The sequence below is a fragment of the Molossus molossus genome, unplaced genomic scaffold (assembly GCF_014108415.1).
Source record: "Molossus molossus isolate mMolMol1 unplaced genomic scaffold, mMolMol1.p scaffold_m16_p_10, whole genome shotgun sequence".
Classification (NCBI taxonomy): domain Eukaryota; kingdom Metazoa; phylum Chordata; class Mammalia; order Chiroptera; family Molossidae; genus Molossus; species Molossus molossus.
Window position 1 is genome coordinate 99587174 of NW_023425345.1, and position 17795 is coordinate 99604968.

At 39.2% G+C, this 17795-nt stretch overlaps 1 protein-coding gene across 3 annotated transcripts in view; it reads left to right on the forward strand.

The window, feature by feature from the left end:
* UBL3 (ubiquitin like 3) overlaps positions 1-16328 on the forward strand; it is a 71961-nt gene extending 55633 nt beyond the window's left edge. For all 3 annotated transcript variants that reach the window (XM_036251915.1, XM_036251912.1, XM_036251914.1), the window contains 3 exons: positions 2876-2962; positions 13044-13121; positions 13431-16328. In XM_036251915.1, the coding sequence (XP_036107808.1) occupies positions 2876-2962; positions 13044-13121; positions 13431-13483 (218 nt within the window). In that variant the 3' untranslated portion in view covers positions 13484-16328. The remainder of the gene's footprint in view (positions 1-2875; positions 2963-13043; positions 13122-13430) is intronic.
* The last annotated feature ends 1467 nt before the right edge of the window (positions 16329-17795 follow it).

Sequence of the window (17795 nt, forward strand, 5' to 3'; positions counted from 1 at the left end):
ATATATGTGTTACTGGTAGCTGAAATTGCTCCTTGAAGCATTGTCATTCTGCATGTCTCTAAATTTCAGATCCTCTGAGAGGGAAGGGGAGTTAGCATATTAAACCAGTGGCATGCATGGAAATAAAGACACTGTACAAGATAATGAACAAGGTGGCTTCAAGTTTCTGCAGCTCAAAATAATATTTTTAAATATTTTTAGAATATTTTTCCTGTGAATTAGACAATTACTGTCATTTGTCTTTATATCTATGAAACACTTCCATCTTGACCAGAAATATTAATAAACCATAATTTTGGATGTAGTGGACTCAAAGTAATCCATTCAAAAATGTTTGAGGCTTATTTGACCTTTCTTTTAGAGGAGGGTTCTGGGGGCTCTAGCGTCAGAAGGAATAAAGGTGTGCCAGAGGGAGGGAAGAAGGAACAGGAGAAAAGGCAGGAGGAACCTGGGGGAGGAGGAAGGAGGGAGGAAAGGAACCTGGGGGAGGAGGAGGGGGGAGGGAGAAGTGACAGATTCATTTTTCCACGACCCACTTTTGTTGTGCTGATTTTATCAAATTCCTATTCATTTTTTGAACACACATGAAAAAGGCAAAAGGAAAGTCCTCTACTTACCCCCTTTCTCTTCTGTCACTTCCTATTCGGGATATTTTAAACTAGATTTTGTGTTGGCAGTTATTATCTTACAGTAGGAGCTTCTATAAAACAAACGCATAATATTTGTTGAGAATTGTTGAGAAAGATGATGATGGAATTCTCGAACCTCTATCAGAGTCAGAGCTTAAATTATTATATCCACAAGCTAATAAAAATTATTAACCTCATACCCTATCACATGCCAGTGTCCTTACACCATTATTTTAACAGAGCAGTGTTTCATAAGTTACACGCTAAAATTAACTGATACTCATCCAGTTTGTCTTTTGATTTTCTTTGTGCACTGTCCTAGCTTCCATAGTACCTTCTAATATATGGTGTTTGATTTTTGTGTGTGTACTTTTTTCAAGTTTCTTCTGAGTATTTTGGGTAAAATGAATTAAAGTTATGTCTTCTGGCCCCTAGCCAATTTGGCTCAGCAGTTAGAGCATTGGCCCGCAGACCAAAGGGATGAGGGTTCAGTTCTGGACAAGGGCTCATACCTGGGTTGCAGGTTCAATCCCCAGCCCTAGTCTGAGTTGTACAGGAGGCAACCAGTGTGTTTCTCTCTCGTCGATGTTTCTCTCTCTCTCTCCCTTTCCCTCCTCTCTCTCTAAAATCAATAAAAACATATTTAAAAAAAAATAAAGTTGTGCCTTCTGTAATGTTGACCAAATGGCTTCAAAAGTAAAGTCCAGCAGTGTGTCTCAGTGGTTGAGCATTTATCCATGGACCAAGAGGTCGCCAGTTCGATTCCTGGTCAGGGCACATGATCGGGTTTCGGGCTCAATCCCCACTGGGGGGACATGCAGGAAGTGGCTGATGGATGTATCTTTCTCATCGATGTTTCTTTCTCTCCCTCTCCCTTCCTCTCTCTCTAAAAATATATATGTTATATATATACATATATATATATGTATGTGTGCGTGTGTATGTGTATATATATATGTATATATATTTTTTTATCCTCACCTGAGGACATTTTTCCATTTTTTGTTCAGATAGAATGGGAAGGAGAGAGAGAGAAACATCGATGTGAAAGGGACACATTAAGTTGGCTGCCTCCCACAGGGCCCAACCAGGGCCAGGGACAAACTGCAACCGAGGTATGTGACCTTAACGGGAACCGAACCCGGGTCTCTCTGGACCGCAGGCCGACACTCTAACCGCTGAGCCAAACTGGCCAGGGCAAAAAATATATTTTTTGAAAAGACAATAAAATAACAAGTCACCATTGTCCAAAAATAAACACAGATTTTTTTTTTGTTACTCTCTTTTTAAACTTTTTGTTCTCCAGTTCTATTGAGGTATATATATATTTTTGTTATTCTCTATAGCAATATATTAATTCTTTTCAAAATCTTTATGAAACATATTTTCTAGCCTCAAATATATATTTTAACAGGTACAAATATTGGATTATTGTAATATTCTGTGTTAATCACTGGTAATTGAAATTAATTTTCAAATGACATTTCTCTTTACCTAGCATTAGATTTTTTGCAGATTGATTTGTTGTTGTTGTTGTTGTTATTTTAAACTTCAAGACTGTTTTGGCACCTATTAATGTTCTTAAAAAGCAAAAACTAGCACCCGGCTGGTGTGGCTCAGTGGATTGAATGTCACCCCTTGGACTGAGAGGTCCCGATTTGGTTCCCAGTCAGGGCACATGCCTGTGTTGCAGGCTCCATCCCCAGAGCGGGGTGTGTGGGAGGCAGCCGATTGGTGTCACTCTCACATCAATGTTTCTATCTCTCCTTTCCTCTCTCTGTAAAAAATCAATTAAAAAAAAAGCAAAAACTAGCCCTGGCTGGTTTGGCTCTGTAGTTAGAGCTTGGGCCCAAGGACCAAAGGATTACAGGTTTGATCCCAGGGCCTTGTGGAAGGCAACCGATCGATGTGTCTCTCATGTCAGTGTTTCTCTCTCTCTCTTCCTCCCTCCCCTCCACTCTATCTAAAAATCAATGGAAAAATATTCTTGGAAGAGGATTAAGAAAAATAATTTTAATATTAAAAATAATAAAAATAACCAGTCTTTCCGTGACTCTTAGTATTTATGGAGAACTAGTGAGAACCGAGACCACAATGATTAGGTGGGTGGGGCCTGTTTACTTAAGGGGAAGCTCCAGGGTCTTTCTTGAGGTAGTCTATCTGGTTTCCGTCAGGAGTTCAGACCAGTGAGTGATACTCTGATTTTGTGTTGAGATACACCTAACAAGTTCACTGGTTCTTTTCAGACTGGGAAGAAGAGCAAGTCAGCAGCCCAAATATTCTACGACTTATTTATCAAGGACGATTTCTACATGGAAATGTCACATTGGGAGGTAACAGTTGCTTTTGTAATGGGAGTTAATGTCTGTCTCATGGCAATATTATCCATTTGTTTGTTAAATGCTAATGTCTAATTTTACGAAAAATATGTAATTCTGCCTATTTTTTTATGTCCACTTTTTTACATTGCATTTTGTTAAATTTAATTTTAGCATTATAGTGTTTACTACCTTGTGAAATAAACTCTATCCCATTATAGGTAGAGGTCCGTAACTGTTTTATACATGTTTATAATTGGTTTTCAAATATAATGATGAAGCAATGTTTTTGGTTTGACTTTAACTGATGTAATGGCCATCCATACAAGAATAATGAGTAACACTAGATGACGGAATCATGTAGTGACTGAAAGAGCAGATTTTAGAGCCACATTGTCCAACTTGCATCCTAGTTCCACTGCCCGTTGGCTGTGTAACCTCAGACAAGTGACTTAACTGCTTGTGTCCCAATTTCCTCATAGTTAAATGGAATAGCCACCATGCCCGCCTCCTAGGTTGGGAGCGTTAAATTAGTTTATACATTCAAAGCATTTAGAACAGTGCTTGGCACATAGTAAACACTTGTTAGCTATTTTTGCTCTTTACATATGATTGGAGAAATGCAGCTCAATGGTGCCCTCTTATGGATACATTTTCTACCATCAGCAGGGTTTGTTTATTTTTAGTACATGTATTTCAAAAGTATTCTGATAATTAGAAATCTATAGGTAAATGAGTGACTACTTTAATATATCTGTTTAAATACAATCTGTCTTTTTTCTCTAAAACTAACGTGAAATGTTTAATTTGTTTTTTCTTAAAGAAAGAATATTTTCATTCATTCAGCACATACTTATTCCTATGTTCCAACACTGCTAAACAATGGGAGATACAGGGTTAATAAGATGGAATCTCTTCCTTCAAGGTGCTCGTTATTACATAGAAACAGATAAAATCCACTGTTAGAATACTGTGTGATCAGGGCTGGAGTAGATATGTGCAAATGATGAGTATAACAATATCAAGTAGGTAGAACATTTCGGGATATAATTTTACACATAGCCAAGTTTCAGCGGCATTATAATAACTGGTCTAAAAGGTGCTGCTATTGCCCTGGGCGGTTTGGCTCAGCAGTTAGTGCAGCAGCCTGCAGACCAAGGGAGTCTTAGGTTCAATTATAGTCAAGGTCCCTGAGTTGCAGGTTCGATCCCCAGCCCTGGTTAGGGTAGTGTGGGAAACCACCAATCGAAGTGTCTCTCTATGCTCTTTCTATGTGAGCAGTTTCCCACCAACTGAATTCTTTTATCTTTTTGTTGTGGCTCCACAGTTCAAAGTTCATATTAAAGACTGTGGAATTTGTGTTAAAATCAAACTATGAATTCATTCCCATTAAAATTAAATTTTACCAATATTTTGGAGTTTTTCTGGAATAATTAACAGATTGAGTTGTTATTATTATCATCCTGTAGTGCTAGTAGTGTTTTCAAAAATCAAGATAAACCATCTCAGGCTTATTGATTTAGGCAAACAACATAGGAGTACAACCTAGACCTTTCAAGTTGATTAGTATATGTGGGTGTTTGATAAAGGTTGAGTAATATTCAACTATTTTGTGTTTTTTGGTTGCAAGTTTTCTTTTTCATCTTTCTTTGTTCTTGAGTGTGGATAATGAGAAGATAGCACATAGGATCATAGCAACTATCTTCAAATATTCTAATGGCTGGTGTGGGGACTTGCTCTATAGCCCTGTGAATTAGATGTAGGATCAACCAGCTGGAAGTCAAGGGCAGACAGATTTCTATTCAATACTAGAAAGAATATTGAACAGGTTGAGCTGCCTGAAGAAAGAATGGACCTCCATAAGCAAGAGTGAGAACCTTGTTTTTGGTGACGTCGTTCAAGCAGTGAGTGAGTGTGAAGTGGGGATACAGCTATAGGTGGGGGTCAGTCATGTGGATGCTAATGCAGGAGACCTGGGTATTCTCTGCCACCGTTGAGATGTTGTGGTTTAATACGTTTCAGGTTTAAGTATTTTGGTTGCCAAGTTTCTTGAAAGTAAGCCAGATCCCCTTTTTAAATCTCAGTTACATAGAATTTCAGTCTACTAAACAAAGGTGTGATAACAGCCTTACTAGTTGGGAATAAGGAAGATCACCTAGAGGTTTTATATTCAGTACATTCCAGATCATTGTTTCCCAAAATGTGGGTGAGCCAGTGAGCACGAGGCTCACTTGGACACTCATTTTAACAAGCAGATTTCCTCATGCCCTCTCTCCCTTCCCCCATCTCCCATCTTCTACTGAATGTGAAGGTTGAAAGCCTCTGTTCTGGACATTGTGCAGTCGCATAGCAGAAAGTAGAAGTATCCACAGTGAAAGAAATACAAAGCATTTCAGATCCTTGTACCCTCTTTCTTTATCTTCTTTGATGCTGTTAGTGCAGTATCTTCTGTTTCTAGTTAAAATTAAAATGGAGAAGAGAGATCATAGTCCTCATCAATCCAAGTTTCAGCTTCAAATGCCCAGCCTCTCAGCTGCTGTCCAGGCCTGTCTGACATTCTCTAAATTGCCATCTCAGTTCTCTGACCTATTTTCCGAGCTCCATTTCCTGCTGTCTCACAACACTGATGTTGGTGATGACCATGGTAACACATACTGAATGCTTTCTTTGTGCCAAGCCCTGAACTAAGCACTTTTCCTTGGATTGTTTTGTTTAATCAATAGAACTGTTAAGAGGCAGGTGATAGAATTACTATCTCCAATTTAGGTGGAGGGAACTGAGGCTTAGGGAAGGGGCTTGATACTCTTGATTCCTTTCACAGCTGGTGAGTAGCAGAGGTGTGATTTTTCTTTTTTTTAATCCACACCTGAGGATTTTTATTTTTTTTTTTGCATTTGTCTTCAGATAGAGTGAGAGGAGAGAGGGAGGAAGAGAAAGAGAGAGAAACATCGACCTGAGAGAGACACATCAAGTGGTTGCCACCCGCCCAACCCCAGCCGGGGCCAGGGACGAACTGCAACTGAGGTACATGCCCTTAGTGGGAATCGAACCCGGGAGTCCCCTGTCCACGGACCGACGCTCTAACCACGGAGCCAAACTGGCCAGGGCCAGAGGTGTGATTTTTAACTCAGGTCTGTTGTACCGGAGTCAACAAGATGCTGTGACAGTGATGCATGTGCACATCTGAAATCCAGTCAGGCTTTCTCATCATTCAGGGACACTTAATAATACAAAGTCTGATTTGCATTTTAATGTTAAGTCAGCCCTGGGAGATTATCCAAAAAGGCCCTCCTTTCTCCAGCGTGTGTATTTACTAGCCATCGTTCTTCATTTGAACCTCAGGAGTTAAGAGAATGGACCAAGTCATGGCTGGCTAATTCTCTTATTTATTTATTTATTTATTTATTTATTTTTTTCCATCCTCACCTGAGGACATTTTTCCATTTTCTGTTCAGATGGAGTGGGAGGGAGAGAGAGGAAGAGAGAGAGAGAGAGAGAGAAACATTGACGTGAAAGGGACATATCGAGTGGCTGCCAGCCGCATGACCAACCGGAGCCAGGGACAAATTGCAACCAAGGTACATGCCCCTAGCGGGAACCGAACCCGGGTCTCTCCAGACCACAGGCCGACGCTCCAACCGCTGAGCCAAACCGGCCAGGGCTGGCTAATTCTAAATAAGGTGAAAACTCACCTTGATTACATGAAGTATTAATAATATTGAAGATAACAGGACTCTTTATTAATCTACATGCTGACCATCATCCAACAGAGCAAGATTTAAAAGGCAGGTAACGGGCGGATCATACTTGCTAAGTAATGGTCATAAGCCTGCCTCCAGTTTGTAATTAGTGAAGAGCAAGTAAAAGTTTGGGATGTCAGAACTCAAAGGTCACAACAATGGAAATAACTCTGGAAGATAGATCTGTGGGATCTTCTAATTCTATACACACAATAACAAAGGAATCTATCACAAAACTTGATGTTTGCTTGCTTAAGTGGCTCATGGAAACATGGGTGTTTTTATGTTACTCTTTCTCTGTCTGAAATATTTCATACTCCTAAATATTTGTTATTTATGAATGAGAAAAGCCTTTCGAAGACTTGATTAGAAAACAGTGATTATTGATAATGCCAAGATAGTGCTCTTTTTTAAAAAATATATATTTTATTGATTTTTTTAGAGAGAGAGGAAGGGAGAGAGAGATAGAAACATCGATGTGAAAGAGAAACATTGATAGGCTGGGCTCCTGCATGCCTCCTGCTGGGGATCAAGATGAAACCTGGGCACTTGCCCTGACCAGGAATTGAACCAGGACTGCTCAGTCCATGGGGTGACGCTTAATCTACTGAGCCACACCAGCTTGGCAAGACAGTGATTCTTTGAAACTAACCTTTAACAGGAACTTATTTTCTAATTGAAGAATACAGGTTGAGATTAAATGTTTAAAATTGTCATTTCTTCTGTTTCTATATTATAGTGGCCTGTTTGGTACAGTAATTTTATTAGGTGACTGACATATAATTAGATTTATAAACTAATGTCTCTTAATATAAACTTTTTCTTGTATCTAGAAAAAGTAGTTTTTAAAAGAAATTATTTTTTTTTATTCTGGAATGTGAAGTTTTTTAAAATTATAGTTGGCATACAGTACAATATTATATTAGTTTAAGGTATACAACATAGTGATTTGACATTTATTGTATACATTACAAAGTGATCACCATGAGAAGTCAGTTAACCATCTAATATTCTACAAAGTTATTGCTATATTACTGACTGTGTTTCCTAGGCTGTACATGACATTCCTGTGACTTATTTGTTACAATTATAAGTTTCTACCTCTTAACCCCCTTCACCTTTTTGCCCATTCCCATCACCTAGCCCTCTGGCAACTATCAGTTTGTACTCTGTATCTATGAGTCTATTTGTTTTGATTGTTCCATTGTTTAGTTTTTTAGATTCCACATAAAAGTGAAATGATACAGTTTTTTTCTTACTCTGACTTAATTTATAATTTAGCATAGGTTCATCCATGTTGTTGCAAATGGCAAGATTTCCTTTTCTGTGGCTGAGTAATATTACACTGTATATGCGTACCACATCTTTATCTATTCATCTATGGATGGACACCTAGATTGCTTCCATATCATGTCTTTTGCAAATAATGCTGCAATGAACACAGTGGGGATGCATATATCTTCAAATTGGTGGTTTCATTTTCTTCAGATAAATACCCAGAACTGAAATTTCTGAATTGTATGGTAGTGGTATTTAAAATGTTATGGAACCTGTACATTGTTTCCCATGGTGGCTACACCAATTTACCTTCCCACCAACAGTGCATCAAGGGTTCCCTTTTATCCACATCCTTGCCAATACTTGTTGTTTCTTGTCTTTTTTATGACAGCATTCTGACAGGTGTGAGATGTATCTTATTGTAGTTTTTACTTACGTTTTCCTAATGATTACTGATGTTGAGCATTTTTTTCACGTATCTGTTCACCATCTGTGTCTTCTTCAGAAAAGTGTCTATTCAGGTTTTCTGCTCGGTTTTAATTGGATTATTTGTGTTTTTATGATGCTGAGTTTTGTAAGTTTTTTATATATTTTGGATGTTAACTCCTTATCAGATATATCATTTGCAAACATCTTCTCTCATTCAGTAGGTTGTGTTTTTGCTTTGTTGATGGTTTCCTTTGCTGTGCAAACCTTTTTGTTTAATATAGTTTCATTTATTTATTTTTCATTTTGTTGCCCTTGTCTGAGGGGACACATCCAAAAATATATTTCTAAGACCAATGTCAGAGAGTTTACTTCCTATATTTTCTTCCAGCAGTTTTATGGTTTCGGGTCTTAAATCAAGTCTTTGATCCATCTCGCATTTATTTTTGTATGTGGTTTACAAAGTGGTGCAGTTTAATTTTCTTACATGAACTCTCTAGTTTTCTCAACACCATTTATTGAAGAATTTTTCCCTTTTATATTCTTACCTCCTTTGTTGTAAATTTAATTGATGATATAAGCGTGGGTTTATTTCTGTGCTCTGTTCTGTTTCATTGACCTGTGTGTCTGTTTTTGTGTCAATACATACAGTTTAGATTTCTATTGCGTTGTAGTATAGCTTGAAATCAGAGAGAATGATGTCTCCAACTTCAGTATCATTTACTTTTTCTCTGGTCTTTATTATTTTTTTCCTTCTACTAACTTTGGGCTTTGCTTCTTTTTCTACTTCCTTTAGGTATAAGATCATTTAAGATTTTCTTTATTTATTGAGGTAGGCCTATATTGCTGTAAACTTCTTCCTCAGAATGGTTTTTGTTTCGTCCCATAGATTTTGTAATGTTTTGATTTTCATTTTTCTCAATTTAAAAAAAAAATTTTTTTTTATCCTCACTGGAGGACATTTTTTCATTTTTTGTTCAGATAGAGTGGGAGGAAGAGAGAGGGAGGGAGGGAGGGAGGGGGAGAGAGAGAGAGAGAGAGAAACATTGACGTGAAAGGGACACATCGAATGGCTGCCTCCCGCACGACCCAACCAGGGCTGGGGACAAACTGCATCCGAGATTCGTGCCTCTAGAGGAAACTGAACCCAAGTCTCCCTGGACCGCAGGCCAATCCTCTAACCGCTGAGCCAAACCAGCCAGGGCTCAATTTTTTTTTTTTCCTCTTTGACTTCTTTATTGACCCATTGGTTGTTTGGTAGCATGTTTATTGTTCGGCTTCCACATGTGTTCTTTCTGGTTTTCCTCTTACAATTAATTTCTAGTTTCATATCTTTGTGGTCAGAAAAGATGCCTGATATCATTTCAGTCTTTTCAAATTTATTGACTTATTTTACGGGCTAACATGTTATCTATTCTGGAAAATGTTCAATTCACTTAAAAAAAATGTGTATTCTACTGTTTGGGGATGGAATGTTCTGTACATAATTATTAAGCCCATCTAGTCTTATGTTTCCTTGTTGATTTTGTCTGGATAGTCTATACATTGATGAAAGTGGGGTTTTCAGTCCCCTACTATTGTATTACTGTCTCTCTCTCCCTTTATGTCTGTTAATATTTGCAGTATGTATTTAGTTGCTCCTATGCTAGGTGCATAGGTGTTTAAAAGTGTTACATTCTCGCCTGGCTGGTATGGCTCAGTGGTTGAGAATCAACCCATGCACAGAGAGGTCGCTGGTTTGATTCCCAGTCAGGGCACATGCCTGGGTTGTGGGCTCGATCCCCAGTAGGGGGCATGCAGGAGGCAGCTGATCCATGTTTCTTTCTCATTGATGTTTCTATCTATCTCTACCTCTCCCTTCCTCTCTCTCTAAAAATCAATAAAACAATTTTTTAAATGTTTTTTAAAATGTTACATCCTCTAGTTGAATTGATCCCTTTATTATTTTGCCATGCCCTTGTGTTTTGTTACAGTGTTTGTTTTTAAGTAAAGCTTCCCCAGTTTTCTTTTCATTTCTATTTACATGGTTATCTTTTTCTCTCCACTTTCAGAATGTGTATGTCTTCAGCTCTGAAGTGAGTCTCTTGTAGGTAGCATATGTGTGCTTCTTTTGTTTTTTTATTCATTCAGCCACCCTGTGTCTTTTGAATGGAGCCCTTAGTCCATTTACATTTGAAGTAATTATTGATAGGTAGGTACTTATGGCCATTTTAATTGTTTTCATACTTGCTTTATAAGTGGTTGGTCTACTACCTTTATATACATTTGCCTTTATTAATGAGTTTTTCTTCTCTTTCATATACTTTATTACTAGTTTTGGCCTTTTCTTTTCAGCTTGAAGAATTCTCTAACATTTCTTGTAATTCAGGTTTAGTGGTGATGAACTCCTTTAGTTTTTGCTTGTCTGAGAATCGCTCTTTCTCCTTCAATTCTGAATGATAACCTTGCCTGGTAGAGTATTCTTGGTTGTAGATTTTTTTCTTTTATCATGTTGAATATATTGTGTCACTCCCTTCTGACCTGCAGGGTTTCTGTTGAAAAGTCAGCTCAGAGTCTTATGGGAGCCCTCTTGTAGGTAACTGTCTTTCTCTTGCTGCTTTTAAGAGTCTCTTTATCTTTACCTTTTAACATTTCAGTTTTGATGTGTCGTGATATGGGTCTCTGGGTTCATCTTGTTTGAAATTCTCTGTGCTTCTTGGTCTTGTATGTTTGTTTCCTTTACCAAGTTAAGGACGTTTTTAGCCATTGTTTCTTCAAGTAGGTTTTCTGTCCCTTTTTCTTTCTTCTCCTTCTGAGACACATGATGCAAATGTTAAATACCCTTGATGTTGTGCTTGAGGTCCTTTATGCTATCCTCATTCTTTTTAATTCTTTCCCCTTTTTTTGATCTTCCAGTTGGGTGATTTCCACTATCCTAGCTTCCTGATCATTGATTCATTCTTCTGCATCATCTTATCTGCTGTTGGTTCCCTTTAGTGTATTTTTCATTTCAGTTGTTACAATCTGCAGTTCTGGTAGGTACTTTTTAAATATTTTTATCTCTGTTGAAGTTCTCTACTTAATCTGCAGAGTTTGATGAGCATCTTTATCACTGTTACTTTGAATTCTTTATCTACTAGATAGCTTACCTCCTTTTCATTGAGTTGTGTTTCTGGGTTTTTTTTCCTTTTTTGTTTGTTTGTTTGCAACATATGCTTTTCTCTTTTCATTTTGTCTGTTTCTATGCAGATCAGTTACAACTCCTAACCTTAAAAAACTGGTCTTATCATGAAGGTGGCCTGTGGGACCCAGGGGTGGAATCCCTTCTTGTCACCAGAGCCAGCCGTCACAGAGGCGTGAACTGGTGTGACCTCTGGTTGTGGTTGGTCCACAACTGCCAAGGACATTCTGACTGGCAAAGCTGGTCCCTGGCCTGGCTGGCTGTGAGGCCTGGCCACAACTGTTGTGGGCATGCTGGTATGTAGGGCAGCTCTTTGGTATGGCAGACTGCGAGGCCCAGCCTCGACTATTGCAGACACCTTGCTGTGTGCCGCTGCCAACTGAGGCTGCCCACCAGGTGTGGCCACTTAAGGGGTTGGGCAGTTGGATGGGTCCTCAGGGAACCACCAGAGTGGGATGAACATTGCTAGCAAGGTTAATGGAGAGTGTCAGAAATGGCAGCTGCCAGCATCAGACAGCCAACGTGAAAGGAGAGTTTTTAAAAGGGCGGATATGGTATCCACAAACACTCCTGTTGCTGGAGAAAGTTTCAATAGATCCCTGTCCCTCCAGTGCATGCCCTTAATCATCTTCACATATGACCCAGGTGCTTTTCAATTGCTACCTCTGTGCTCATTTCCTATGGCCCTTTGACTCTTCTGGACGTAAGCCCTGCTGGTTTTCGAAGTCGTGTGTTATGGAGGCTCATCTTCCTGGTTCAGGTCCTGTAGGCTGTGACTCAGACCCCTCACTCTTCAGAGGGGACCTCCACAGTTGTGATATCCCTCCCACTGTGGGTCACCACCCTGGGAGGGGGGTAGGATAGGTCCCGACTAAACTGAGTCTCTGCTCCTCCTACCCTTCTTAATGTGGCTTTTGCTTTATATCTGTAGTTGTAGAAAATCTGTTCTCCTAGTTTTCAGGTCGTTCTCAGAGAAAGCGGTTCTATATATAGTGGTAGTTCTAGTGTCAGTGAAAGGAGGTGAGCTCAGCATCTTCCTGTTCTGCCATCGTGAACTCGAGGCCAGGAGCCTTGTTCTTGAATGCAATTCAGTGTGTCCGTGAAATGTCAGTCCTTGCAGTTGGTGCACTGTCCCTGTAACAGATGTGTCTCCAGATCACCAAGTCACTGCCCCGGAACAATTTTTTAATTCCTTTTTCATTCTAAAGGTTATTTCTAATACTAACCATTTATGCATTTTCTCTTGTCCCTTCCTTAAACAGTGTGGTTTATGTGTCAAGCTAGTGGCTATAGCTGAACTTCTGAATTGTAAAAATTGTTTTTTATTATATTTACCTAATTTTATTTTTTAAGAGATGCTCTATCTGGGAAGCAGTTTAATCTGTTGAGGAAGTAATACAAAAAGCAATCAATATTTAAACGGTTTCAGTTCTGGTTAGTGATTTTAATAGGTTGATGAATGTATAACAGATTGTCTTCTATTTTCACACAGCATTAAAACTTCCTTTTGGCAAAACAACAGTGATGCATTTGGTGGCCAGAGAGACATTGCCAGAGCCAAACTCTCAAGGTAAGCCCGCACCCGAACAGGGTCGCGCTGGAGCCACAGAGACCAGCGTTCAGAATGGCTTAGCTTTCTTGAACAAGAATTCTTAGGGAAAGGGCGTTTTCATAGTTTATGAATAGAACTTGTTAAGTAGATAACCAGACATTTTGGAAACAGACTAAAATTAAAAGCATTTATTACAGCTTTTTAATTGAAAAACTGCAAACATTGAAAAAATACCTATGTGTTATTATGAGTAGGTACCTCCCTTCCCCCTCCCCCACCTCCATTTGGAGCATTATTATAAACAAAGCTTTTCTTCATTTTCTCTAGGTCAGAGGAATCGTGAGAAGACTGGAGAGAGTAACTGTTGTGTGATCCTGTAACACTGTCTGTAAGTGTGGTGTCGTCCTTGTCTTTCATGCTGCTGGGACAGAAGAGACCCAACATTGCTTCAGAAACCCTTAGAAAGTCTGCCTGTAAAGCCATGGAACTGAATGATCACATGAACGCTGTCATCTTCTCTCATGAAAGTAAAAAGAACCGAGAACATTTTTCACTATGATATTTTATTCCTAGTATTTTTGTTTATGTTGAGCAGTTTTAAAATAGGTTTTAGAATGCAGTCTCCAGGGGAAAAGTTAACAAGTTACCCATCATAGCAGAAACCTTTCTCTGCCACAAAAATTTTATCACCAGAACAAACAAATCAAGTGTTCCAAATTCAATTTGACATTATTTTTTTCATTAGCAGAATTTATCACGTAGTTTATGGTACCTAGAAATTTTCATGTATACAATTCCACACTGGAAAACACTCAGCAGTTAATGAAATTAATTACTGGTCCAACTGGAGGGGAAAAAATGGTAAAGAAACAAATGTTGGGTGGATTCTCCCCATCAGCCGTGGTGGCCTCCCTGGTACAGACTCGAACCAAGTGCCCAGCCTCCCCGCAGCCAGCGGGGGCGGGCAGCCTGCTGCTGAGGCGCTGGGGCAGCGGAGGGGCAGCTTGTTCCCTGGGACATGCGCTTTCTAGTCAGAGTGACCGGGCGCTTGTTCACACAGCACAATAGGGTGAGTGTGTTTCCTAGCCTTAATGGGGGGTAAGTTCCGACACTCGTAGATGTTCACGATTGGGCAGAAATATTAGAAAACCTCATTTACTGTTCAGTTTATGTATTTGAATATCAGTAGATTGAATCTTTTTTCATAATTTTTGCTCATCTATAATTGTGTCCAGTGTCACACTTAACTCATTAGAGAGTTCAGGTGAATTCTGAAAATTAAAAAATTCTCCATAATAACTGACTTGTTTCTTTATGTAGTTTGCATTTGATATTAGTGCTTGCAATTGTATTAAAATCAATTCTTTTGTTATAAATCAATAATTTAAAAATTGATATGCTAAAAACAATTTGCACAGCACTAAAGCATGAGCTAGTTTCATCTAAATCTGTAAAAATATAAAAGATTTTATATTTTTTCACTGGGAAGAAATTCTTCCTAGATGAAATTACAAATATGTGTAGATTATATTTAATAAAAAACTTATAAAATACCTAACTATAGAACTTAAATATAGATTGGCGTGTAGTATATAGAACAATATTCCATATAAATAACTTTAGCCTTTATAAAATGAAGTTGCAGGCTGACATGTTCTGTACTTAATAAGTATCCACGGTCTTTACAAACATTAAGTGTAAAGGGTTTCAGATTGTCAGCTTTGTTTAAAAGTAATCAGGTTATTTTATTCCTTGTTAATGCATTGATGAAAGGCTTTATAAGCAGTAGATCTACGAAAATATTGTTCATACTGACAGAATTAAATTTGTATAGAGCAGAGTTTTAAAAATGAATGTAAATAGCACTAAACATTTTCTTTCTGCAACCTGTACTTATAGATTCTTTCTGTAAACTAAATAAAAAAATATCGTAGTGCATTTTGGTGGTCAATTTCAAGGTCTTGATTAGGTTAGTAATTGTTTAAGCACTGTCTCATTCATGTGACAGTTGTCTTCTACTTTTATTCCTTAATCTTTAAAGGTTTGTTTAATATTCTCTTGTTAGTTTGGAGAGTTACTTACAATGTATCTTTGATATTTAACCTGGTTAATTTGTGCACAGTCAAAACAATGGATAGAATTATGTAGTCTCTGTTATCACTAAAATGTTATATTCAGAGATGTTAAATATTTATATGCTTTGTGAGTTCTGTTAGTGTTGACTAAAGAGGAATCTGGTAGTTACTTAATTGGGCAATTAAGTCATTTATGGCTCTATTCTTTTGTAAAACAAACTACTGGTAATTATTTTTAATACCTATTTTAATTCTACTTACTCTTCTGTTTTTCCATAGTTAAATACTATCAGCTAATTGTGATTGAATTTTTACGATGGTTAAAAATATTCTCTACTGGTTTTCAATATATTTTTCTGTGTGCTCCCACGTTACACGTTTCCCTTTCACAAGACCTCAATTTAGAGTTTGCAAAATGGATAAACTTGTTTATTAGTAGAGAAGAACTATGTCACTTAATATTTAATTTCATTGTTGTGCAAATGAAAAAAAAAGAATAAAAAAATAACAGTAAAATTATATACTGAAAACACCAAAAATATAGATGCCTTAATAGTGTATTCCTGAAAATACCCAATTATCTCTTTAAAATAGTTCCTTGGACTGCCGGGTGACTGAAAAATGATTGGTCACAGCCAAGGCTAATACTGAAGGCCCCTCTGCCGCAATGACGGTTCACATGTGGAAAGGTGGGAGCTGCGTAGACCCAGTGATGTAAACAAAGCCCGAGCCCTGGGCCTGTGACGGCCCAGCGCTTGGTATCCGTGCGTGGCACCTCGTTTACCTGATCATCCTGGACTCGAAGGTTCTGGACAAGGCTAAGCTTTCCTTCACCATTCACCTCAGCATGTCTTCTTGATCTGAACGATTTGCTTTCTCTTCAAGATACATTGTATCTTATCTTATCATTAAAACCTAGTAGCCCACATCATCATTCACACTAAATGAGGTTTTCTCATAAACGTTTATCCTTAGTTTTATGTCATCTTGACCTTTGTTACAGTAATTTCTGTTAGCTGATTGTGGTAAACAATGTTTAATGTGAAAAGAAATTAAAAGTGTCTTCATCTGTTGTAGAATACTTCTTCTAAATGATTTCTATTCATAATTTTGGTGTACTTTCCTATTCGTTATCTCTCTACTGTTTATCTTTTTTCCCTTTCAATTTACTTTATTATATTCTTCAGTAAAATCAGTACTGTGTGTGCCAGTCTTTATTCTTCTAGAAAGAAGTGATCAACCCAAATTCGGATTCAGGGTGCCATCCCTAATGGTGACTGTCACAGGCATGCCTTCAGTGTTTCTACTAACGTTTCCATAGACAGTCACTTGTTTGCTGAACAGTGAGACGAGGCTTCAGAGGAGACAGTACAGCCTGGAGTTACGGTGGAAACACAGGTGCATACTGCCGCACACAGGCGCCGGCCGCCGCACACAGGCGCGGGCCCCTGCACACAGGCGCGGGCCCCTGCACACAGGCGCGGGCCCCTGCACACAGGCGCGGGCCGCCGCACACAGGCGCGGGCTCCTGCACACAGGCGCGGGCCGCCGCACACAGGCGCGGGCTCCTGCACACAGGCGCGGGCCGCCGCACACAGGCGCGGGCTCCTGCACACAGGTGCGGGCTGCCGCACACAAGCGCGGGCTGCCAGGGCGGGTGGGCTTCTCGGACGTGGCTGTGACTCCTCCACTTTTCCCCGCCAGCCACTGGTGCCCTTTCTTCAGAAGACTGTACCACACGTGAAACTTACAGACGTGGTGGCTTCTGAAAGAGTTCGTGGACAGAACTAAGTGAAAGACATCTAATTCCGAGGTGGCCAAGTTCAAACGGCAACTAGAAGAGGATAACATTTATTTATTCTTTGTTGTTCTTTGACAGTGATGTTAAAAATGTTTGTCTTTCCATATTTTTTATATTCTGCACCCTCGCCCCTCAAAGACAACTTTGAAGAAATACAAAGTAGACATAGTAAATCAGCACTTGGGGGAAGGGATTGTCAGTCACTCCGGCGGTTCAAGCAACACCAAAGGAGTTGGGTAAGCAAACACACATTTCTTAATGGTTCTGGAAGGGGTTTGCGCCTTATGCAGAGACTCCCACTGGTTTCAGAGTGTAATTTCACATTTCAAACATCATTTGGTATCTGGTTTTTCTTTTTTCTTTTTTGGTACGTGTCCCTAGCGGGGACCGAACGCAAGACTCTGGTCTGCAGGCCGAGGCTCCAACCGCTGAGCCAAACCAGCCAGGGTTCTGATTTTTATTTTCTACACAGACATTTCTTGAGCCTTATTTTGGTGAAAGAGATGTCTATAATGTAATGAGAGAAACTTCGCTCTATTTATTTTAAATATGTTTTTATTGATTTTTGAGAAAGGGAGGGAGAGAGAGAAACATTAATTGGCTGCCTCCTGCATGCCCCGTACTGGGGATCGAGCCCACAATCCAGACGTGGGCCCTGACCAGGAATCGAACTGGGACTTCTCAGTGCATAGGACATAGGAAGACGCCCAACTAACTGAGCCCTCCGGCCAGGGCAGCTTTGCTCTAAATAACAGGAGGGGAACAGACTCTAGCAGGGAGTGGTGACGACCACCAGGGGAGCCAGAACTGCGTTTG